The following is a 20,121-nucleotide window of genomic DNA, read 5'->3' on the forward strand; positions in this document are numbered from 1 at the left end:
ACATGGTGGCCAATTCTGTCCCAAGGTGTTTACCCAGAGCCTCCGTGTGCCGGAAAGTCAGCAGCGAACGAAACCTCCCTCCCTCCCGGTGGGCCCATTCGGCTCTCACTGCCCCCATGAACACTCAGCCATCGTGTGGACTCCGGTGAGATCATGACGCCAGCGACCTCAGCGGAAGCGTTTGCTTCCAGGGTCACTGTGTGTCCCTTGTCGGCCACCACGGGTCTCAGTTGTCTCATTTTCAAGACAGTGATTCAGTTCAGGAACAGAGCTTAGAGCCACAGTGTCTCCCGCAGCTCCCGGTAGGAGTGACAGGAAGAGCCCAGCCTGAAAGGGGATCGCATTTGTGGCTTGGGAGGAAACGTCCAAATGTAGGTGGAGTTTTGGTCTGAAGCGCGGACCTCTCTGACCACGTGGATGGGCTCTGCAGCAGGTGCCTCCAGCCGCAGGCCCAGCCTTCCCGGGAGCCGCGGGAGGGAGGGCGCGGGGGCGTTTACCGTCCGGCCACACGTGCCCCGGCCTCATCAGAGCCCATGTCGGTTCTTGAACGTGCTGTCAAAGTTGTTTTTGTGCTGGTGTGTTTCTAATTTTCGCTGTTCCTCTTTCTTTTCTTTTCCTTTGTTCTTTTTCTCTCATACCGCCCTGTGAGTGTGTTGTTGGGTCTGAAAAGGTAGGCTGTGCACGGGTTGCCCTGGAAATAGCCGGACTCCCCCTCTGCTGCCGCCTCACCGCCTGATCGCTTTAGAAAACTGAAACCTAACTGCTGCCTTGATCCATGTCTCATCCCGGTCATCGTTTTATTTTCGAATTCTTTTTGCTTTTTTAGCACATAACCCACTGGCCTTAGATAGCTGTCCAAATTCTTGCTTTGGGGAACCTGTTTGGTCTCACATTTGGTGACAAATGAGCACTTTAATTTTTTTTTGTTTTTGTTTTTTTTTTGTTTGAGGAAGTGAGATGCTAGTTGATTTAAGTGGCTGCGAGGGGTTTTTCCTGGAATATTTTAACTTGGAAAGACAAAGTCTGCTGCACCTTGCTTGACCCTGGCTTTCAAACAAACGTGCCAGGCACGCGATTCTTGGCTGTCGCTGTGTATGCATGACGGTGCTTACTGGCCAGCGGTTGCCGGTGAAGACACGCCCGCCTTGGACGAAGCTGGCCGTGGAGGGATGCTGCTGGAGGGAGCAGTCACCAGGTCTTCTTTCACGCTCACGTTGCTTGTGCCATTTACTTTGTCCCAGTGACTTTCTGTCATAAAAGGGCAGAGGCTAGTCTGCTAAAGGGCATTTACCTTTATAAGGGCAGTTTTCCTGGGGATCGGGGAAATATGCCCTTCTCCTAAATCGCTAGCTGCTTTGGATCTGATGGGCACAAGGACCTGTACAGGTGACCATGGCTTCCTCTCTGCTTTAGCCAGGTCTGTGGTTTAGCTTAGCATACGGACAGGCCCTACCTGTACCAGCCTTTACTTTTAACCCATGTCGGTAAGAAATAGCTGGTTGTGTATTTGTTGAGGCTCACGGCCACCCCTGATGGGCATGTCATTAACTGGTGGTGGTAGACCCCCAGCACACATAGTCAGCCGTGAAGGGAGAGGCCTTGGCTGATTGAGGACCTTGCATTCTTGCCCTGGTCATCTCATCTCCTGGGGAGGGGTTTTGCTGCCATCGCTGTGCTGGCCAGGAGGCTTTGTTTCTCCTTCAAGGGTCTGGTCCAAATGTGGACACTTTGATTTTTTGTTGACTTTGTCTCACTTGAGAAAGGCCAGATTCCTGAAAGGGTCCAACCCATCCTGGGGTCGGGGGGCTGCAAAACAGAAGGAAGTGTGGTAAGGACAGGTCGAGGGCGTGTGGTTGGGAAACGCAGGGTGGGATCCTGTGATGGCTGGGCAGTGCCCTGGACTCAGGGCCTTTCCTGTGGCTCGCAGGGCCCGGGGATGGCAGTGACTGAAGCCTTGCCTCGATTCCTGCACTCTCACCTGCTCACTGGTGGATGTGTCCACTAACCAGGGGCTCTCCCAGACCATGGACCCTTCAAAGTTCAGACCGTGGGAGAACCATGAGTCTTTTTTCCTGGGCCTCCTATAAGAGACTCAAGTGCCTTCCTACGTGGCTGGTGCCAGGGGACACGTCCCTCTTCAGGGAGCACCCTTTGGAGGACTGTGACTCAGCACACACTTGCTCTGAGCTGGCTGGGTCCGGGTCCCTTGGAACCAGAGCTGAAATATACTTTGAGATAGAAATGGCAGGACTGATGACAGCACAGGGGTCGGGTGAGGGACAGGGGAAGTCAAATGTGACATCAGGGTTTTGACTCAAACAGCTGGGCGTGTCCTGGGGCTGTTAGCTAAAATGGAAGTTTGAGACCGTTACTGAAACTGGGAGTACCTGCTGGTGGTTGGGTTCCAGAGTAAGTGGTAAATGTGTTTTTCAGAAGCCAGTCAACATTCAAGTGATGGTTTCAAAGAGCCTGGGGCTCAGGTGACGGAGCTGGGCTCGAGGCGTGCATCGGGGGTTGTCAGTTTCAGCGTGTGCTCAAAACCGTGAATGGGGGGAGCGCGTCCAGAGAGTGTAGACTGAAGGTCCAGGGCTGAGACAAGGTTGGAGGGTCAGGGGTCATGGAGGTTTTGTGTGGTGGGCTTCCCTGGTGGCTCAGCTGGTAAAGAATCTGTCTGCAATGTGGGAGATCTGGGTTCAGTCCCTGGGTTGGGAAGATGCTCTAGAGAAGGGAACGGCTACCCACTCCAGTATTCTGGCCTGGAGAATTCTGTGGACTGTATAGTCCATGGGGTCACAAAGAGTCAGACATGGTTGAGCGACTTTCACTTTCACTTTCTTTTTGCGGTGTTTGGGGTTTTAGTAGCAGCTGCCATTTACCCTTTAGGGCCTGGGAGGTGGGGCAGCCTCTTAAAAAAGTCAGAAGGGAAAGACAGATGTGCATCTTAGGAAGATGCTCTGGCAGCAGATGGAGGAAGCTGGAGCTGGAGTGGCATGGGAGGGTGGAGAAGGTGGGTCACGCTCACCCTTGAGGTTGGGGGGAAGGCCTGGAGAGGTGTAGAGCCCCCGGCAGGTTCAGTGGACACGAGCAGTTCACACCGGGGATCTGATGACAGAAAGGATGCATGCTGGGAGGAGGGGCTGCCGTGCGGAAAGATTGTGGGTAGTTCCGGAATAGTCTTTCCTCTCAAAATAGGCTTAAACCCAGATCTCCTAAGAACACTGATAGTTACTATGGAGGAAGCAGTTCTTTTTTGATCCTACTGTGGTGGATACAAAGATGAATAAGACAGTCTGTCCCAGAGGCTTGATACTTGTTAGGGGGAGTATGCCAGTTTAAAAGGGGAGAAGGGCGGGGGTGGGAAGCTAGCAAGGTTCTATGTCAGGCACTCCCCTGCCCCCATATTCCATTCACGCCACATGGATGCCATCTGAGGTGGGGGTGGCAGCCCCCTTTTGCAGAGTGTGGAGCATTCTCAGAGAGGTGAAGCCACCAGCTCAGCATCACAGGGCTAGTGAATGCTAGAGCCGGATTCAGGCCTTTTCAGCCCGCAGGGTGTGCTCTCTCTCCTAATCCTGTTACCTCCCTGTTGTGTCTGGAGGGTCAAGTGGACCAGTTTGAGCCTCTCAGAGAAAGCCTCAGGCTTGGGGGCCGCAGGTCTGTCTCACGGAGCTCAGCCGTGTCTGATGGTTGGGCAGCACCTGTGTGCTTTGCACCCCAGAGCGAGCGTTGGCCCCGCTCCTCCGGTGGTGACATGCTTGCAGAGGACGCACAGGTGCAGTCATCCTTCGACCATTCTCAGTGTGTGGTGGAAGCTGTCCAGGCCTCCCTTGATCAGCTGTCCTCAACAGAACCTAACTCTTCTGCAGGGTAGGCTGGGGCTCTCTTTATGGAGCGAGGGTTTAATACCCAGTGTTAGCATAAAAGAGTTCAGATGGAGAAAACCGGCGTTAACTATTGATGTTCAGATTTCGCAAGGTGAGATGCAGCGTCAGTTAATGGCCCGTGCAGCATCTGAAATCCAGTACAGAACTCTGCCTTTCTCATGTTCTAGTTAGAGCTGTCCGTGGACAGAGGAGCCTGGCAGGCTGCAGTCCACGAGGTCGCGCAGAGTCAGACACGACTAAAGCGGCTTAGCACACACAGGGTAGAGTTGTCTACTTTGGAACTTCAGCTCCACCAAAGGGGCGCCTGCCAGTGTGTTGATGTGATTGCATTTACACAGTGCATGTAATCGAGGCTTTTTCAGCCCCTAATATTCTAGTCCAGAATCATGGGCTGTAGCGGTCACTTAATTATGCAAATACTTGTAAGACTACATAATACCAAAAGCAATAAGAGATTACCTTCATCAGAGTTCCTTTGGGTTTTAGTTGCAAAGTGTGGTTGAGCAACTCTGGTTTCTCTTTGGATTTGAATATGTAGTTTCTTTGCAAGTAAATTGGACTTTGGATTAGAATGTACCACGAGCCATGTAAGTAGTACCCAGATCACACAAATACGACACATTTTCTTCCTCTTTCTGATCAGAAGTAATGGGAATCACTCAGTGTGTACTGAGTTGACTTGGCCTCAGTGTTCAGTGTGGTGTGAGCGTCTCCTTGGCAGTGTTTATAGCTGTGTTAGGTGCCTCCAGAAAGGAAGCATCTTGCTTTATCTGGGGAGGCCGGCAGCTTTGTGGCTGTGCTTTAGCCATGATTGATTTGAGGCCTTTATGACTGAGGGCTTATTGGGTTGTTATTAATTTTTCTATCAATCCTCAATTCCAGTTCCTTTAGCCCTAGTGTTAATAACTCGTTAAGAATAAGGAAATAACATGAGTAGGTCTTGGGAGTATTTAGAGCATATTCACATTTTTGCCTAAGGTCTGTTGCTCATGGCTTTAAAAGTCATCATTAGTTTTAAAATTTACAACAAATTACAACCTGTTTTGAATGTTTGCATTTTGCGTTGACTTTACATTTATTTGCTGCTGTGGCCTCATGTGGTTTTCTTTGTCATACTGTTTGCCCGTATGTTTTGTTTTTCCATATCCATGAGCGGTGGCCACACAGTGTAACAATGCTAATAATGTGTTTGTAAGAACTCTGAACTTCCAGAGAGACTTAAAAAAAAGCAAACCTGACATAATTTTCAAATGATCCATGAAGAAAGAAAGGATCCGTGTCTTTTTGGAAGGAGAATTTATTGTAAATTCTGCCAAAATTGGCATAAAATATTTTGGTTGCCCACAGCATAGCTGACTAGAAATAGAATTGTCTCAATTCCTTTCTGTGTTTCCCACTGTCTTTTCAAAGGATTATGAACAGGATTGCTTGTAATCTCGAGATGGCCCAGTCTTGGGGTGCACAGCACCCCAAGAGTGAAATAATTTATGTCCGTCTATGCTAGAATTTTATGGCATTTTGGAGACTTTCTCCCAAATATTAGGATTTATTCTATTTTTATATAATTCAAAATATTTTATATTGTTGTGTTGCATCATATAACCTTTATATGAAATACCGTAAGCATATTTAGATGACTTCTTTTTGCAAAAGTCGTGTATTTTCAAAGCCAGCTCTTTCTGATCGCAGTGACTGCACCGTTTATTTTTGAAACTGTCCTGGGCTATATTTTGCTACAGCAGACGTGCACCTTTGTAAGTTTTGGAGATGTAATGATTTACTTTGTTTAGAGAGGTAAGACAGGATGCTTTAAAGCAAATTTTAGTCTAACAGGAAAGGAGTAAAGTCTCTTAAGAAAAAGTGTAATTCAGAATCTGTTGAGTCAGTGTCGTGGTTGGGTCTGTAAGCTGCCGCGTGTTAGGAGCCCAGTCATGTGAGCGGAGGAGGCGAGTGTGCCTTTGCAGGCTGCATCCTTTTCTGTTTAGAACAGGAGACACCACGGGGAATGGGCCATGCGCTGCCCACCTTTGGGAGGGAGAGGCCCCACAGGTGCAGAGGCTGGAGGCAGGGAAGGCTTCCTTGAGAAACTGAGTCAGAATGAGCCCTATGGCCAGTGGGTAGTAGCTTGGCAGAAGAACCAGGCCCCTGGGAAGCTCGGGAGGGCAGGGGGCAGGGGAGGGGGGCTGGAGCTGTACTGGGGAGCCTTGCAAGGCTTTGAAGTGGGGGGGGACCTAACCAGACGCATGCTTTGGTGAGGCCCCTCTAGGGGTGGGTGTGTGTGTGTTGCAGGCACGGAGGTGAGGCCCCTCTAGGGGTGTGTGTGTGTGTGTGTGTGTAGCAGGGTGGAGGTGAGGGTGCTCCTGTGTGTGTGTGTGTGTGTGTGTGTAGCAGGGTGGAGGTGAGGCCCCTCTAGGGGTGGGTGTGTGTGTGTGTGTGTGTAGCAGGGTGGAGGTGAGGCCCCTCTAGGCGGGGGTGTGTGTGTGTGTGTGTGTGTGTGTGTGTGTGTGTAGCAGGGTGGAAGTGAGGCCCCTCTAGGGGTGTGTGTGTGTGTGTGTGTGTAGCAGGGTGGAGGTGAGGGTGCTCCGGAGCGGGAGGGGCGTTGGAACACAGGAGGGGCCGTTGAGGTGGCTGGTGGGGCGATGCGGGTCTGCGGGGGCTGGTGGGTGGGGTAGGTGTAGTGCCCTCCTCGGGGAGGCCTGTCCACGGGGGCTGTCCTGGCAGAAAGGTGGGGGTCAGGCTCACGTTCCTCTTCTCTCCTCTGCCTTATGTGGTGATCTTAGTTCAGCCAATGTTGGGAACAGAAAAGCTCCATTCCAGAGTTAGAGAGGACGGGGTTTAAGTTTGTCCTGGGATCTGTACATTCATTTAGCCAGAAGCCTCACATCTTTTGGATTAACATAGGGGTTTTTAGTTCTTGATCAGATTGCTTTCTTGGCGAGAGGAAATTTAATATAGCTGCTGTTTTGCTTGAAAAGAAATCTTATCTTTAAAGAAATTTAATATTCAAAAGAACAGGAATATTTAAAATGAAGAAGTGAGATATTGGTATGGTTTCTCTGGTTTCTGAGTTGATATGGAGTTAGAAGCTGTTGCATTATTTAGTAGCACATCCTTGCCAATATTTAAAGAGCTGTTAGTGAGTGTTCTGGGTCCCACCACTCAAAGCAGCATTAAAGCTTGCTCTGAACTCGTGAAGATAAAGGTCTTGTTTGCAAAAGCCAAACAGTTGGCTTGTAATATGCAGCACAGCTCTCTCTATAAAATAATAATAGGTTTGAAGTTAAGAACGTGGAAGATAATTGATTTTTTTAAAAGGCCGAAACAAACTTTCTTGTGCTAATGTTGTGATTGGAAAATTTGAAAAGGAAAAGCCCCCTCTAATATTATCCACAGGAAATACATGAACTCTCTTGCACTTAGAAAATAACTTGGCTTATATTACTGACAATGATGGTGGCTGGCTTTCAACCGTAGAGCCTAAAGTTGCCTTCTTAGCGCTTTTTTTAGTGAGAGAGTTGAATAGTGCCTAGCCAGCGTGCTTTGGGGGCCGAATCCGGGCGTTGGCAGTGATACATTTCCGTTCACCTCACCTTTCAGACATTACAAGAAGCGGTGTCAGGGCCGCATGCGGAAGCACGTGGGGGACTTGTGCCTGCAGGCCGGGATGCTGCAGGACTCCCTGGTTCATTACCACATGTCGGTGGAGCTGCTCCGCTCGGTGAATGACTTCCTGTGGCTTGGAGGTAAGAGGACCTGGTGAAGATGATCACATACACCATGGTAGCAACTGATATTTGGGAAAAGAGAAAACCTTGGAAAAATGGCTCTAAAAACATAGGGTGAGGGCGGGGAAGCTGTCCACTGAGCTGACTGCAGTGGGGAATCTTCGGGGTGACCGCCTCACCTTTCCACTCGCCCTTTCCCACGCGCGGCTGCATTTCCGTCCTGCTGGATCCAGGATGGAAACTCTCCCTAAGATGCACTGAACTTGCTTGTTGCTGTTTTTTTTACTTTTTATTTATTTATTCTTTAAAACTTCCTTGGTGGCTCAGTGGTAAAGAGTCCTCCTGCCAGTGTAGGAGTTGCAGGAGACATGGGTTCTATCCCGGGGGCGGGAAGATCCCCTGGAGAAGGAAGTGGCAACCCACTCCAGTATTCTTGCCTGGAGAACCCCACGGACAGAGGGGCCTGGTGGGCTATAGTCCATGGGGTCGCAAAGAGTCAGACACGACTGAGTGACTAAACGACAGTTTTTTAAAGCACATCTTGCCCTCCGCTTAGAATGCCACTCCCCACGTTAGTCATCTCTTACACTCATTCTTCAAAACCTCATCTGTCAGCTGATGAATAGATGAACAAAATGCGGTGCTTGGATATAGTGGAACACCGTTCAGACATAAACTGAGATAGTGTACCACCACAACACGGACGAACCCTGATACCATCATGTCGAGTAAAGGGAGCCATACACAAAAGGCTGCACAGTGTATGACTCTGATGACCTGGAATGTCTGCACAGGCAGACCTAGAGGCAGAGAGCAGATGACTGGTTGCCTGGGCCAGGAGCGGGGGAGGCGGGGGAGGCGGGAGATGGGGATGGGGAGGGTCTGCCGATGGGAGTGGGCTTTCTCTGCAGGAGATGGAAAGATTCTGGGATTAGACAGGGCAAGCGTTGCACAGCAGTGAACGCACAGAACGGCTGAATCGTACACTTTTGACTGGGGGAATTGTATCTCAACTAAAAAAACTTAAAAAGCTGCTTCAAAGGACAGCCTCTTCTGACCCCTCCACGCAGTGGGTGCAGTGGGTCTTGTACAGAATCCCGTCTGCATGGAGTTTACTTTCCATGCTGGGGCTACCTGTTAGCATGTTTTTGTCCTTCAGGGACTGTCTCCTGCAGGCGGGAGTGGGAGGCGTGGTCTGTGTGTGTCCATCAGCTAGCGTGTTGTAGGTGTTCCGCAAATGCTTGTTAAATGAGTACAGTGCCAGTGAGGACTGATACAGGGCTTTTTCCTGGAAGAGGCCAGCAGTTCAGAGGGCCCGTCAGCCACTTACAGTAAACACAAGTCAGAGGGAAGCTGTGAAGTTCTTCAATAGAAGATTAGGGGCGTCCCATAGGACACACGTGGAGAAGGGAATGGCAACCCACTCCAGTATTCTTGCCTGGAGAATCCCATGGGCGGAGGAGCCTGGAGGGCTACAGTCCATATAGGGTCGCACAGAGTTGGATGACTGAGCAACTAACACAGGGATAGAACACACCAAATGTAAATTTTAAAATGGACTTGAATTTTGTAATTTGGCTTCTTAAAGGAGATAGGGAAAGAGAAGGAAGAGATGGGGAAAAATGAGAGACTGGTAGAGGACTAAGCAGGAGGGATGGCGAATGGGAGTCTTCCTGTCTCCTTGAAGGAGAGGTCTGTAACGAGTTGTTCCGGGCTGGTGGAGTAGGGCTGCAGCTTAGGCACTTGCCCCCGGAGAATGCCACTGGGCCCCCGACCCACCTGGTGAGGACGGCCGGTTGGGTTCCGTGAAGGCGGCGTGAGTAGGGGGACCGCCACTGTGGCCTTTTTCATTCTGGGTCCCTCAGAAACACACAGGGGGGTCTCCCAGGGACCCCAGGACGTGTGACGTCACAGCAGATCGACCACAGAAGCAGGTGTGAGAATCCAGCACACTTGTCTCCAGTCAGACATTAAAGAATTTGTAAAAAATGCAAAACAGTGTCACCCTTCCAGCATGCAGTTTTGTTTTGAAACATAGTTATTGTTCATTGAAATTTAGCATGTAACGGGCTTATTCTTTTCTAAAAGGTTTGAACACATAAATATTTAAATCTTTTTCTAGTTTTATTTTCAAACACGGTAATTATCTGTAGATGTAACCTGCAGAAAAAAAGCATCCAGGAGTTCTGAGACCAAAAAGTTTGAGAACCTCCAAGCTCCTGGATAAAGACGCTCACTGCACAGGACTTGTGGGGCGAGTGGCCCAGCCCAGGTTGTTGGGGTGTGACCTCCAGCGGTGGAAGGTGGGCACGTCACAGCGGCCCCGGCTGCCTCCGAGGAGGAGATGCCTGCAGGTGTTTGCTGCAGATGGGTCGGTGCTGTCAGGGTCAGGGATGCGGAGAGGTGTTCTTCTGCTCCTGCGGTACGGTCCACTGGTACGGTTTCAAGGATCCTTTTGGCGCGGGGCACTTCCTGCTCCTTCCATCTGCAGTGTCGTCCTCCAGCACAGCGCTTGCCACACAGTGTGAGCCGGACTGCTGGTTAAAGGAATGAATGAACGCCTGTTTGGCTTGTGTTCAGCCCCTCAGTGAGACCTTGAGCTTCACGAGAACTTTCTGTGCTGCCAGCCTCGACGCCAGACGTGATAGGGGCCCTGGTCCTGTTTGTAACAAAACCAGTCATCTGTAGGTTTGACCTATGTTTTGGGGAAACTGGCATTTTCCACATCATCAAATTGCTCACATCATTCTTAGGGTAATTTTTAGCTAACGATGGGCTGCTAACTTTATTAACCAAACCCTTTGTTTAATGCCCAGCTGCCCTGGAAGGGTTGTGTTCGGCCTCTGTCATCTATCACTACCCTGGTGGAACTGGCGGTAAAGCTGGAGCTCGCAGGTTCCCGGGGAGCGCCCTTCCTGCAGAAGCGGCCAACAGACATCGTCCAGGTGAGCTCCGCTCCTGCCCTGTGCTGGGCCCTGTCACCGTCCTTAAGCAGGAGCAATCCACTCCGGTCCCCTCTGAGTGAAGCCTGCCTGCTGTTTGAATAAAGAGTAGAATCTGTTGAGTCAGAAATCCTGCACATGAGACCTTGTCTTCTGATCCTGTTAAAATATGTATTGATCTTATTGAGTCTTACTGAATGATATTAATGGATTGCGATGATGGGTTGATTTCTGGAGCAGCCGCATGAAATTTCATGGTAGACCGACTTTGAAGTTCTGTGTCTGGGTCCTTGTCATAGTTTCTGGCTATTTGGTGAAGGGAGTCCTCGATATCAATTTTAACAGCCAACTGAGGGACCAGGGGCTGTTTTTTTTTTTTTTCCTGGTTGATGGAGTTCTCTTAATCAGTGAAGTTTGATTTGCTGATGTTTTGTTAGCATCTAGAGAGAGTAAAAAATCGTCTTTGGAGGAGCAGACCCCCAGACGCTTGTTCTGTGAACTTGACTCTTCTGAGTCCTAGTGAATGAATTTGCAATAAACATTGAGGATGTAGTTGTGCTACCTCACAGGTCACGAAGATAGTAACAGAATGCAGAGGTCAAGGCTATACATAAAGCTACTAGGCGTTTTTTGATCCGTGAAATTTTTATAAAATTTTTTTTTAACCCCCAAAGAGAAACCCCATGACAGCTGATGAGTATTGGAAGGGAAATGTCTTACATTTCTTTTTCCCCTCAGTTTTACCATTTTCCCCGACACCAGCAAAGACTGCGGAGACCACCTTTATGAGTCAGTCTGTGTAGCCACTTGGTCTGAATTCTGTGTCAAAATGCTTAGATAAAGCTCTGATGGCTCTCCAAGATGTTTTATCGTCCTTCACCAGACCGTTCTTAATGGGTCTAGTGGGGTCTCAGTTACTAGAGAGGAGGGTAAAGCAGGTGAAGTGATGAAATCTGAGGTCTAGAAGGCCTCTGCTCCCCACTTGCCTGTGTTCCGGTTCTGACCGGAGACGCCTCTGGTCATTTTTCCCGTGTTGTTATAACTGCTGCCTCTGTGACAAGATTTCGGCATTTCAACCAGTGGCCCAGTGCTTAAATCTCCAACCCAGGGGACAGCTGTCTTCTCTTCTCTGTGGAGAGTCTGCTGTCTCTCTGGGGACGCCTTTTGTTTTATTCTTTCCCTGAGATTTAAAGAGAAAATGTGGTACGACTGTGCCACTTGCGTGACTAGTGAGATTCCAGAGACCTTTTAGGGTAATGTTTCAGTCTCTCTTACTGCTGAATAAAGGTAAAAAAAATGTTTTAAACCTGAAAAGTGCTCTGTCTGCAGTAGAGAAAAGTCTTTATTTAGCCCTGCGTGGTGTGCAGCACTTGAGAACTTTTTATTGTTGGAGGCAGTCCGAGGAGATCACCCAGTGAGGCTCGGATGAGAGCAGAAAAGCCACACTGCCCTTGTTTAGACAGGAGATGGTCTCACCGCCTTTCAGGTAGTAAAGGGCCCAGAGCTGTGCACGGATTTGATATCATGAGCATGCATGTCCATGCTGCTTCATCTTGGTTACAGATTTCAAGATTACTCAGTTTGTAGCCCCATCTTACACCGGGAGTTTACGGATCTACTCTTTGAGATGAAGATGAGACAGTGTGATTGTTTAACATTCTTCCTTGAATTCTGTCTCAGGTTCCTTCTTCACCAGCAAAGCAGCGAAAATACAGATGTCATTTAATGCCGATGTGACCTGGAGCCAGTTTAATCTCTGTGCCTCAGTTTCCCTGCCTGTGAGATGGGGGAGATGATAGTTGTATCTCCCTCAGCGGGTCCTTGTGAGTCTGAACGAGACACGAGACACGTGCAAAGGACCTCCCAGTCCGAGCCAGTCCTGGATGAATGTTGGGCTGTTATATATCAGGAGTATTATTGTTGATTGTCAAGTAGTTTTAAGACTTGGTGATATGAATCCATGAATAAAGTTAAAAGATTCTAGACATCTCAGATTCGCTTTATGTACTTTTCAAGATTTCACCTGAGAAAAGGGATTTTTTCCCCCCTTAAAATTGAGTTTAGTTTCAAAATGCATTCTGTAGTCCCTCTTTTCACTTTAATTCTCCTTCTGTTGCCTTTTTTTTTTTTGACAAAACTTCACTTTCTTGTATTCAGAGTTTAGAGGCCACTCATTGTTTTTCTGGAGACTTGTCCCTTTAAGCCTATAATTAATGGACAAAACTTGCTTTAAGCCTATAATTAATGGACATAACTTGCTTTATTAAAAAATCAATAGGACATTGTACAATCAGTCCAAAAGGAAATGCTTATTGACTTATAAATATTCCTCCTTTTTGGACTAGCTTAAATTACTAACAGCAAGCATCATCACCAAAACAGCCAGGAATCATTTGGCACCTCCCCCCAGCCAGGCTGTGCTAACTGCTTCCTGAGGTTTTACCCCATAGCAGGTATTTGAAGGTAGTTATCAGTAACTCCTTTTTGCAGGCGAGGGACTGAGGTTTAAGCAGATTTGGTCACTTGGTCCGAATCACACCGCTCTCAGGGGCAGACTCACGGCTGGAACCAGGCTGGGCGACCACAGTGTGCGTCCTCAGTTGCTCCTCTAATCCGCCTCCCATTGACTGGCTTCCCAAACTGCAGTGTGTTCATAAATGACTGGCTTTAGTGATCTCAGCCTGATGAGGCTTCAAAGAAGAGAGACCTGTGAGAACACGAGATGGAGCAGCATAGATTAAAATTGTGTATTTTCGCAAATGTCTTATTCTCAGCTAATGACCTAAAAAGTTAGGAATTTTTAACTCTGTAAGCATGAAAAAGTAAACATTGAAAGTGAATACAGTGCAAAAGAGAAGTGGGCTTTTGAACATGCAGACCTACCATTCGTTTTTCCTTAGTGAGGCTTGTTGAAAGGAAAAGTTCTGTTCAGTTCAGTTCAGTCAGTCAGGTCCAACTCTTTGCGACCCCATGAATCGCAGCACACCAGGCCTCCCTGTCCATCACCACCTCCCGGAGTTCACTCAGACTCACGTCCATCGAGTCAGTGATGCCATCCAGCTATCTCATCCTCTGTCGTCCCCTTCTCCTCCTGCCCCCAATCCCTCCCAGCATCAGAGTCTTTTCCAATGAGTCAACTCTTTGCGTGAAGTGGCCAAAGTACTGGAGTTTCAGCTTTAGCATCATTCCTTCCAAAGAAATCCCAGGCTGATCTCCTTCAGAATGGACTGGTTGGATCTCCTTGCAGTCCAAGGGACTCTCAAGAGTCTTCTCCAACACCACAGTTCAAAAGCATTAATTCTGCGGTGCTCAGCCTTCTTCACAGTCCAACTCTCACATCCATATATGACCACAGGAAAAGCCATAGCCTTGCCTAGACAAACCTTTGTTGGCAAAGTAATGTCTCTGCTTTTGAATATGCTGTCTAGGTTGGTCATAACTTTCCTTCCAAGGAGTAAGCGTCTTTTAATTTCATGGCTGCAGTCACCATCTGCTGTGATTTTGGAGCCCCCAAAAATAAAGTCTGACACTGTTTCCACTGTTTCCCCATCTATTTCCCATGAAGTGATGGGACCGGATGCCATGATCTTCGTTTTCTGAATGTTGAGCTTTAAGCCAACTTTTTCACTCTCCTCTTTCACTTTCATCAAGAGGCTTTTTAGTTCCTCTTCACTTTCTTCCATAAGGGTGGTGTCATCTGCATATCTGACATTATTGATATTTCTTCCAGCAATCTTGATTCCAGCTAGTGAGGCTTGTTGAAAGGAAAAGTTGTAAAGACTGAATTGGTTTTATGTAGTCTGTAGTATGGAAGAAAGGATTAAACCACTGAGTGTTGAGGGAAAGTTAAATTTTTATTGTTTTCTCTCCTTATGATGAATATGCAAGATGGTTTTTTTTTTTTTTTATGGCTTAAGTATATTTCCTCATTTGTGAAATTTGAAGAATGTTATTTACCCTGTCTGACTGAGTCAGACACCTTGTACTAAGCACCCAAGAGATGTTCAGTAAAAACTTGCTGTCACAATGACACATCATTTAGAAGGATCAACTGCATTACTGATGAATATTCACTGTGTATATACTTTATATGAATGTGACTTAAAGTGACAAGGATTCAGTTACTTCTTTTTTTAGTGCAGTAGGAAGTTTTGATGAAATGAGTGCCTTCCTTTAGCTAGGGACTAGCTAAATTGTCTAAAGCTGAAGAACTTGAAGATTATTTGTGCAGAACATACATTTTTTACACCTCATAATCCACATTGCTGTGTGATCATCCACTGCTGCTGCTAAGGTGCTTCAGTCGCGTCCGACTCTGTGTGACCACATAGACGGCAGCCACCAGGCTCCCTGTCCCTGGGATTCTCCAGGCAAGGACACTGAGTGGGTGCCATTTCCTTCTCCAATGCACGAAAGTGAAAAGTGAAAGTGAAGTCGCTCAGTCGTGTCTGACTCTTAGCGACTCCATGGACTGCAGCCCACCAGGCTCCTCCGTCCATGGGATTTTCCAGGCAAGAGTACTGGAGTGGGGAAGTCGCTCACTAGAATCTCTTAATTGCTAGGAATTTGACCTCAGGCATTGACCCTTAGAAAAATCATTATTGATTACTTTCAGAGAATAAGCTTAATTCTTTGGTAGTTAAAATTTTGATTTTTTTCCTGTACGCTTAATAGGTTTTAAGTAATCAAAATGTTGATTTGACATCTGTCATTTTTCTTTTATAGAGAGAATAAAAGTAGAGCTCATAGTGTTTTAATATATAAATAAATGTTTGATTTATTTCAACAAAATTGTATGATTTGTAGCCACTCCTTGGGAGTGGCTTGGATGGTAAACAATCTGCCTGCAATGCAGGAGATCCAGGTTCAATCCTTGAGTCAGGAAGATCTCCTGGAGACGGGAATGGTAACCCACTCCAGTCTTCTTGTCTGGAGAATTCCATGGGCAGAGGATTCTGCTGGGTTGTAGTCCATGGAGTCGCAAAGAGTCAGACGTAACTGAGTGACTTTCACTATACTGCTGCTACTCTTTGGGAAGTGTTTTGCCAGACACTTAGATTGCCAGCTTGTGGAAGCATGCAGACCTGCCTTTCATGAGTACCGAGCTGGTACAGCCAGCACGGGACGCGAGGACGCGCAGAGCTTTACAGCTGACTGCTGGAAGGGCGGGCCTGGGTCTCAGCCAGCACGGGACGCGAGGATTCGCAGAGCTTTACAGCTGACCGCTGGAAGGGCGGGCCTGGGTCTCAGTCTCCCCGCCTGTAAGGTGAAGAGGCCGGACTGGATTCCTTCTTCTTCAAAGATCAGTTTCCACGAGCCTGTGTCTTTTGTTTATGTTCAGGAATGTTAACAATTTTAGATTCAATACTGAATTCCAGTCCCTCCCCTGAAGCAGAGTTCAGTGTGTGCTCTTAGTATCTAAGCTTTTAGTTATAGGCTCTGCGTCTCCTATTTTTGAAAACCTTTAATTAATCCTTTATTGTGCAGAAAGCCTTTCGGGCCATAGGTGGCGCTGCTGCACCTTTAAAAAGTCTTCACTTTCCTGTCTGGAAGATTTAAGTGACAGTCCTTTAATCTGACTTTGTTTAGTGCTTCAGGATAGCACATTGTCCACTATGTCTGGTTACCTGGAAGAATTATTCTAGTTATTTATACATTATTTTTATTCTGTCATCTCGGTGTGAAAATTTCAGGCTTGCTGTGCAAACAATGGCAAAATTGGACTTTTCTTCCAATATTAGAAACCAGTGAGCCACGACTTTATAAAACAAGTGGTCCCTGGGAGCACCTTAAAGCAGAAAAATGTGTTGAGCTCCCCGAGTATTGAACCTGCTGCTGTGTGTTTATCAGTGGGAGGTGATTTGGTTGGTGTAGGAGGGAGGGTAGTTTTTTGACTTGGGTTGAATTCACATGCTACCCCTTTAGCCATGCCAACTTGAGTCAGTTCTTTCTGAGTTTCCCCCTTGTGTGTAAAATAGAGATGCTCCTGCCTGCTTTGTAGAATGGTGAGAGTTAGAAGTTATGTGAAGTGTTTAGCATGGTGGTTCTCTCAAAAGAGCACAAACCCTTAGCTCTTGTTGTATGAAGCCATCATTTTACAGTCTTTAGCAATTACGAAGGAATTAAAACAGGGAAAGCTAGTTTTATGATGAAAGATCCAATTAAGAAATGGGTAAAATATTTGAAGAAGGTCAGTAGTTCCTGTACTCATACTTTAGCAGCAGCATCAGAATGAGGCCGCTGTACAGTCACCCTGAACATTAAGCCGCGCCATTTTTGGCTAATTAATTCATGCTGGGGCTCCGGTGGACCCAGTAATTACACTCCTGTTTTCTCCACCAGCCAACTGAGAGATGGGGCGAAAGTGTAGGGGGTGGAGGAAATGTCCTCTTAGTTACTGATAAGGCCTCATTCTCCGTGCACTTCAGGGCTTCGGGGAAACGGGTGTCTTAATAGTGTGTCCTGGGGCTGGAGAGGCCGCTTCGGGTCACAGCGGGCGCTCGTGAGGGGACCTGGCCCCGCCGTGCTCAGGGCCGTCACGTCATGGAGCTGAGCATCCTGGGCGCTTCCCGAGCGTGGCCAGCACCTGGGCAAAGGAAGGTTTCCCGTGTCCCCCTTGTCTCCCAAACTCCCCGAGCCCACTCCTCGGCCCGTTTGTGTGAGGAGGGCTGGCCGTGGATCAGAGGTCGGGAGTGTGGAGGGCGAAGCCCATGGGGTCACGAAACAGTTGGATCCAGCTCAGCACGCACGCGCGGCACGCTTCACAGGCACCGCTTGTTGAGCACCTGACGTGCGCTACCTGCTTTTCTAAGCATTTTACAGACGCTACTTTAATTCTTTAATCCTCACAACAAACACGTGGGGTGGGGTGGATTATGATCCCAATTTTACAGATGTGGGGATTGAGGCACAGAGAGCCAGGGTAAGTGATTTGACCAAGGTCACAGAGCTGGTAAGCGGCAGAGCTGGGACTCAAACCCCGGCAGTCTGGCTCCAGGCTCTCAGCGTTCAGCCCGTCCGTGGATCTGTACATGCGCCTGTCCATCGGCCAGCCTGGAAACAGTGGGAAAGGGAGAGTTACACGGGCGTTCACAGCTGCGTCTCAGCCAGGTCCATGCACCGTGACCCTCATTTTTCGTGGTCTAAGCAGCAGGTCTGTTCGAGTTTGGTTAATGTGAAACCTGTCCATTGGGGGTGGATGATGCTGATAATATAATTCCTGAGCACACTGAGGTACCCCTGGAGCTCTGGCTGGACGATGTCCTGTTTCTCATTGTGATTTCTTCAGACAGTGCCAATTATTATCTCCACACCCCCTCACACATGGACATAAGATGAGAAGCTTCTGAGTAGCCCAGATAATCAGTTAGCAGAGCCCACCAATCAGAAGACTGTCATGTACCTAGAAGTGGGCTTAATGAAAGGAAAGAGCTTCCAGGGAGTCCAGTTAAAGTCCAGCTGGTAGAAAGCAGTCCATTTTTTTGTGCTTGAGCTTCTTGTTTGAAAAGATTGGATTAGATGAATTAGCTTAAAAGACAGAAAAGGGTCATTTCAGGTGGTACATTCACACCAGTAAGAAGTGGTGGTTGACCGCCTGGGTGAGTCATGAAATAAAAAGATTTTTACAAACTTCATAAAACAGCCTGAAAAGCTCTGCAGTCTCAGTGCAGTTAGCATGGGACCCCCTTCATCCCTGGACGCCCTGAGGGGTTGAGTAATTGATGATTGTGATAATGACTCTGAGGCATCAAAAAAAAAAAGGTCTCCTATTTAAAGGATGTGGCACAGGGTACTATATTTGATCAGAGTTTTCACTGAACAGGACATTTTTAGCACCATGTTGAAATCCCAAACTCCCCGAGGTTCCCCGCAGCCAGTACCCTCTCGGTGCAGACCTGGTGGCACTTGTTGGGGGCTGCGATGGAGCAGCTCCCCTGGCTCCCCGTCCGTCCGTCAGTCCGTCTGCCCCGAAGGCTTTCTCATCCCCACCTGCCTTGTAGGGCTGCCCTGACAGTCACATGTGTTGGCGGTCAAGTGTTGTGTTTGGTGTATAGTCAGTGTCAACGATAGAAAGCACCTGTTTCTTATTATAATGGTGGCTTCTGGATTGCAGTGATTTTTAGTCTGCATTTAAAAATAAAGATTGCAATACACAAAGTGGCTATTAAGTAGTGTCCTGGGAGCCGTTCTCTGTGTGGACAGTTGAATACATGTGCTATTTCAGTACAACTATGTTATTGGGACACAGCTTTGTGAATCTTGTTAATGTGTTTAAAAACTGTCAGAGCTGATGATGGGCAGAATTCTTGGATCCAGTGCCTCTTAGGGTGTGATTCGCCATCGTGAGAAATTGCGTTCTATGGAGAAGGCTAACTGGGTCTCACTGATATTTGGATGATTCAGCAGATGATCAAGGCTTTCAAAGCCTTCTTGATAATTAATGAAGTTAACAGTTTCGTGTTGTAGACTAACTACAGAGCTGCCTTCTAGAAATTGGAAATCCTCAACTTGTGAAGTGTCCAGTAATTCAGTGTGTGTGTGAGTGTGTGTGTGTGTGTGTGTGATTTCAGCAAAGGAGAAATAAGTTCCATGTAGCCATCTGATACCTTTCTCTTCCAGACCAAGGTGTGGGCATTTATTTACACAAATAAATTGGTAGTTCACTTTCACATCTGTCATTTGGCCGATTTGAGGGAATAAATTGTCATGCTTGTTTCAGAAGAGTCGGGGAGCGTGCGGTTAGAAAGCGGGGCGGGAGGCAGACAGGGAGGCACGTTACAGTTTGTGCAGGGTATGAGAACCAGTAGCGTTCCTTTTTTCCTTCTAAAGCATAAAGGCATTGAATTGTAACATACTGTTACTCAGAATTGTTTTTCTGATCAGACACAAGTGTCTCAGATTTTTCGAGGGCATGTGAATTATGAAATGTGATTTAGTAGTTATCTTTAAAAGTGGCTTTGTTTTTCAGATAAAAGGTCATAATCTGTTCTTTCTTCCAGGGGCCCAGGAAGTCCTCATTGACCCAGGTACATGATCTATGTGCTTAGTCTCTCGGTAATTTTTTTTAAAGTGCTTGTTTCGTGGTGGTGTGAATGAATGGTTTCAGTTTCTGGATTGTGATCTTTGGAACGTGCTGATTTAAGTAACTTTAAATCAGTACAGTTACAAATGTGATTGCTGTTTGTTCCTTGTTTGATGGGGCACCCTATTGATTGATGTTGTCTGTCCGGGAGGGAAGCCCTTCCTCCAGCATGGTTAAGTGAATGATTTGCAGTGTGCCTTTAAAATCCTCTGAATGCCCTGAGCATGCCTGTCCAGTTAATTTTGAAGTCGTGATTCTGCTCTGATTCTGTGGCTTACGCTCCTCTCAGTGTGAATTTGAACTCTCTGTTGCATTTTGTGTGTGTATTAACAGGGAAAGACATTGTGCATTTTTTTTTTTTGCAGAGGTGGGTTTTTCTTTCCTCTCTTAATGTCTTCTTTAATTAATATAGCAAAAGTCTCTTTTATTGCAGTGCATAATTATTTCAAAATGAGATCTATTATTTTCTGGCTTAATTGGAAACGATG

The 20,121-nt window shown here is 47.4% G+C and overlaps 1 protein-coding gene across 4 annotated transcripts in view; it reads left to right on the forward strand.

Moving 5' to 3' along the window:
- The window catches only part of TRAPPC9 (trafficking protein particle complex subunit 9), a 388,615-nt gene that overhangs the window by 10,894 nt on the left and 357,600 nt on the right, over nucleotides 1-20,121 (forward strand). For 3 of the 4 annotated variants that reach the window (XM_070802397.1, XM_070802396.1, XM_070802399.1), the window contains exons 3-5: nucleotides 7,482-7,627; nucleotides 10,426-10,554; nucleotides 19,551-19,577. In XM_070802397.1, the coding sequence (XP_070658498.1) occupies nucleotides 7,482-7,627; nucleotides 10,426-10,554; nucleotides 19,551-19,577 (302 nt within the window). The remainder of the gene's footprint in view (nucleotides 1-7,481; nucleotides 7,628-10,425; nucleotides 10,555-19,550; nucleotides 19,578-20,121) is intronic. The other variant, XM_070802398.1, reaches the window with a different exon arrangement.

The sequence above is a fragment of the Bos indicus genome, chromosome 14, assembly GCF_029378745.1.
Source record: "Bos indicus isolate NIAB-ARS_2022 breed Sahiwal x Tharparkar chromosome 14, NIAB-ARS_B.indTharparkar_mat_pri_1.0, whole genome shotgun sequence".
Taxonomy (NCBI): domain Eukaryota; kingdom Metazoa; phylum Chordata; class Mammalia; order Artiodactyla; family Bovidae; genus Bos; species Bos indicus.